The sequence below is a fragment of the Papaver somniferum genome, chromosome 11 (assembly GCF_003573695.1).
Source record: "Papaver somniferum cultivar HN1 chromosome 11, ASM357369v1, whole genome shotgun sequence".
Lineage (NCBI taxonomy): Eukaryota > Viridiplantae > Streptophyta > Magnoliopsida > Ranunculales > Papaveraceae > Papaver > Papaver somniferum.
The window spans coordinates 106,325,287-106,328,080 of record NC_039368.1 but is presented as its reverse complement, the minus strand read 5'-3'; the positions used below and the strand labels follow the sequence as shown (position 1 = coordinate 106,328,080).

Below are 2,794 nucleotides of genomic sequence, written 5' to 3'. Positions count from 1 at the left end.
CAACTAACCAGATACGTCATTCATTTAATATTTTAACTGGATTTTGTTTTATTATTATTAAATCCTCAATTTCCGTCACCCAAAAAGACATTACAGTCCCTCTTATCATGTTAATCTTGTACTTTGTCAAATTTGACTATATGGCTAATCCTCTATTTGGCTCCAATCAATGCCACATTATCTATCGGTATCTTAATCAAACTTTAGCCCACAAGCAACAGCATGATGCATGCACTTTCAAATCACTGAAGTCAAAACCCTAATGGGAGCCGTGGCTTTTCAGAAACCAAAGTGCAAATAAAATTTACAGCAACAACATTTGAAGGGCCATATATTTAGACCTTGGAATCAATTCATATTGTTGACCAGTAATGCGTTTACTTGGTAATCTCCGCCCAAAGTCCGTCTGAAAAGCAACTTCACGCGTCTTCAACTTGAAGTCAGTGACATCTTTAATTTGCTTAATTAAAGAAAAAAGTCAACGACAAAGAAGATTTGGACAAAGAAACAATAATGTCTCTAGAATCGAAAGGGTAAAATAGTCAGAGTGACGTAATTTTAACAATTTTGTTTGGAAGAGGGAAATGGAAAAGTACCACAATAATTTTAGTTTTAAACGGTTTTGGCCTTTCAAGGGTTTAGAATGGTGGAAGGGTTCTCAATGGAAGAAAAATCCTACACAAAGTCGATGAATGTTAGGTTTCAGTCTTATATATATTCTTCTATTCTTTCCAACGTTAATTCTCAATAAATCTTTCAATTCCATTTTGTATTATTATTCGGATTAATCCTTTGTTCACTCTTCTTAAATTCTTCTTCTTCTTTTCCTCTCGCTTTCTTTCACCTTCTTTATTTCGTTTTTTTTTTTTTTTTTTCTGATCGAGCCTGATATGGATTTCATCTATTCTGGCTTTAAAACACCAACCCTTTATAATAATAATAAAAATTATTACTTCTTCTTTGATTTCATCTATTGATTGCAATACCATTCTGAGTCTTCCGGGGAGAAATACAAAGATATCATCATATTTTTATCAAGAAAAATGGAGAATTCGGTAGGATTCATGACGGTTTTCGCTGTGTCAGGAAGCGTGGTTCTTGTTGCTCTACAAGCTCATAAGCGTCTTCTCTCGGATTTCATGAAAAAAGTTGAATCAGAATTAGGAACTGCTGCTGGTAAGTTTCTATCAACCCCTTCCTGTTTTCGGTCCAATAATTGTTTGCTTTCTTGAGAATGTTGACGTTCTTTTGATCTTAGATTTTTGTTTCATCGTAATGTTTATTGAATCAAGGGCAACAAAACAATGGATGATCAAATCTTGGTTTAATTTCATTTATTTTTTTAAATTATTCATAAGTTTTTTTAAAGTCGTAGTAGGTAGGAAAATTGCGAGATTCATGCCTCATGAATCTATTGAAGGATGATGAGTCATGACATTATATTTTTCCATATAGAAGTATTAAATTTAGTTTTCTTTCTTCTTCTAAAGATAGTTTATGTTAATTGTTTAACAGGTGTAGGAAAAGTTCAACAAAAGAAGAAAGTCCGTTTTGCGGATGATGTAATCGAGCCATCATCCAATAATAAAGAATATCGAAAGCAGCGATCTAGATTGAACATGGATCGATCAAGTTCTTTGTGCAATAGTCAGTGCCAAATGATAAACCCCGATGAAGATAAAATGCCTGAGAATAGACGTGCTCTGTACGAAGGAATTGTGCAGTCTAAGATACTCAAAGGAAATATGGTGCCAGCATTTGTCTAATGCTTCTCCTATTAACAACGATCCAGTGTAAATAAAATCAATCTATTAAGAAATGTAGGCGTGTGGATTTGGGAATGGGGCTCTTTGGGTTTTGCTTTTTCTTTTTTCTTTTTTTCTTCTAAAGGGCACCTCTTTTTGTTTGGATTTTGAAATGCCTTTACGGTGAAGAGTTGTATGTATACACATTAATTGAAAGTTGATTTACTTCTAAACGGTTCAAATATGGCAAGTTAATTTATTTCTAATAGCAATTCAATCTAATTTCTTGGTATGTCTGTCTAGGAGGATGGGAAAATTGAATTTTGAATAGTGGGAATAGGATTTATCAAAGTAAAATAAGCCAGTCGGAGCAGTTGGAGAGGACCTGCCACACTGAGCCGAGTCTCGGCTCAATGGTCGGATTTTCAACGGCTATTTCCCCCTATAAATATTCAATTCATTCAAACATTCAACTCACACCAAAACTGAATCTTCTCTTGAATTTTTTCCACTAATCTTTCTTTTGAAATGTCTCATAAGACAATTTTTCTTTTCCGTGAAATTAAACTTGAGGTTGTTGTAAATAAAAGGAAAATGTACAAAACAGTCCTAGTATTAGGACCCGATTCACAAAAGCATCCTACTGTTACAAGCTATTAACAAAATGATCATACTTCCGTTAGAAAGAGAATTAAATGGCGACTTACAGTTAAATATGTTAATGAAGTTTAAGAACCTACGTGTCCTTCATATTTATCCGTCCATACCCAATTTTAACTTTTGCTTTCATTATATTTTTTTGAAGGTGGTGTTATTTGTAGGTGGTGGTGGTGCCGCTTACATATCGTTACACCGCATTCAGGATCGTTACACCGCATTCACCCAAAGGGTTCACCGCTTCGCCTTCGGGGTTTAGCAAAGATTCTTAAACTTCCACCACCACCACCACCACTTCTACCAATTAGTTAACTAGGAAGGATATTTTGAGGGAAGGTATTTCCGGAAAAGATAACACCGTTTTATTCAAAAGCGTTAAATCAGATGGAAAA

The 2,794-nt window shown here is 34.4% G+C and overlaps 1 protein-coding gene across 1 annotated transcript; it reads left to right on the top strand.

The window, feature by feature from the left end:
* The first annotated feature begins 627 nt into the window (after nucleotides 1-627).
* On the top strand, nucleotides 628-1,987 carry LOC113323745. Its single transcript, XM_026572084.1, has 2 exons — nucleotides 628-1,176; nucleotides 1,516-1,987. Exons 1-2 carry the CDS (start codon nucleotides 1,044-1,046, stop codon nucleotides 1,764-1,766), a joined length of 384 nt encoding a protein of 127 aa, XP_026427869.1. The 5' UTR covers nucleotides 628-1,043; the 3' UTR covers nucleotides 1,767-1,987.
* The last annotated feature ends 807 nt before the right edge of the window (nucleotides 1,988-2,794 follow it).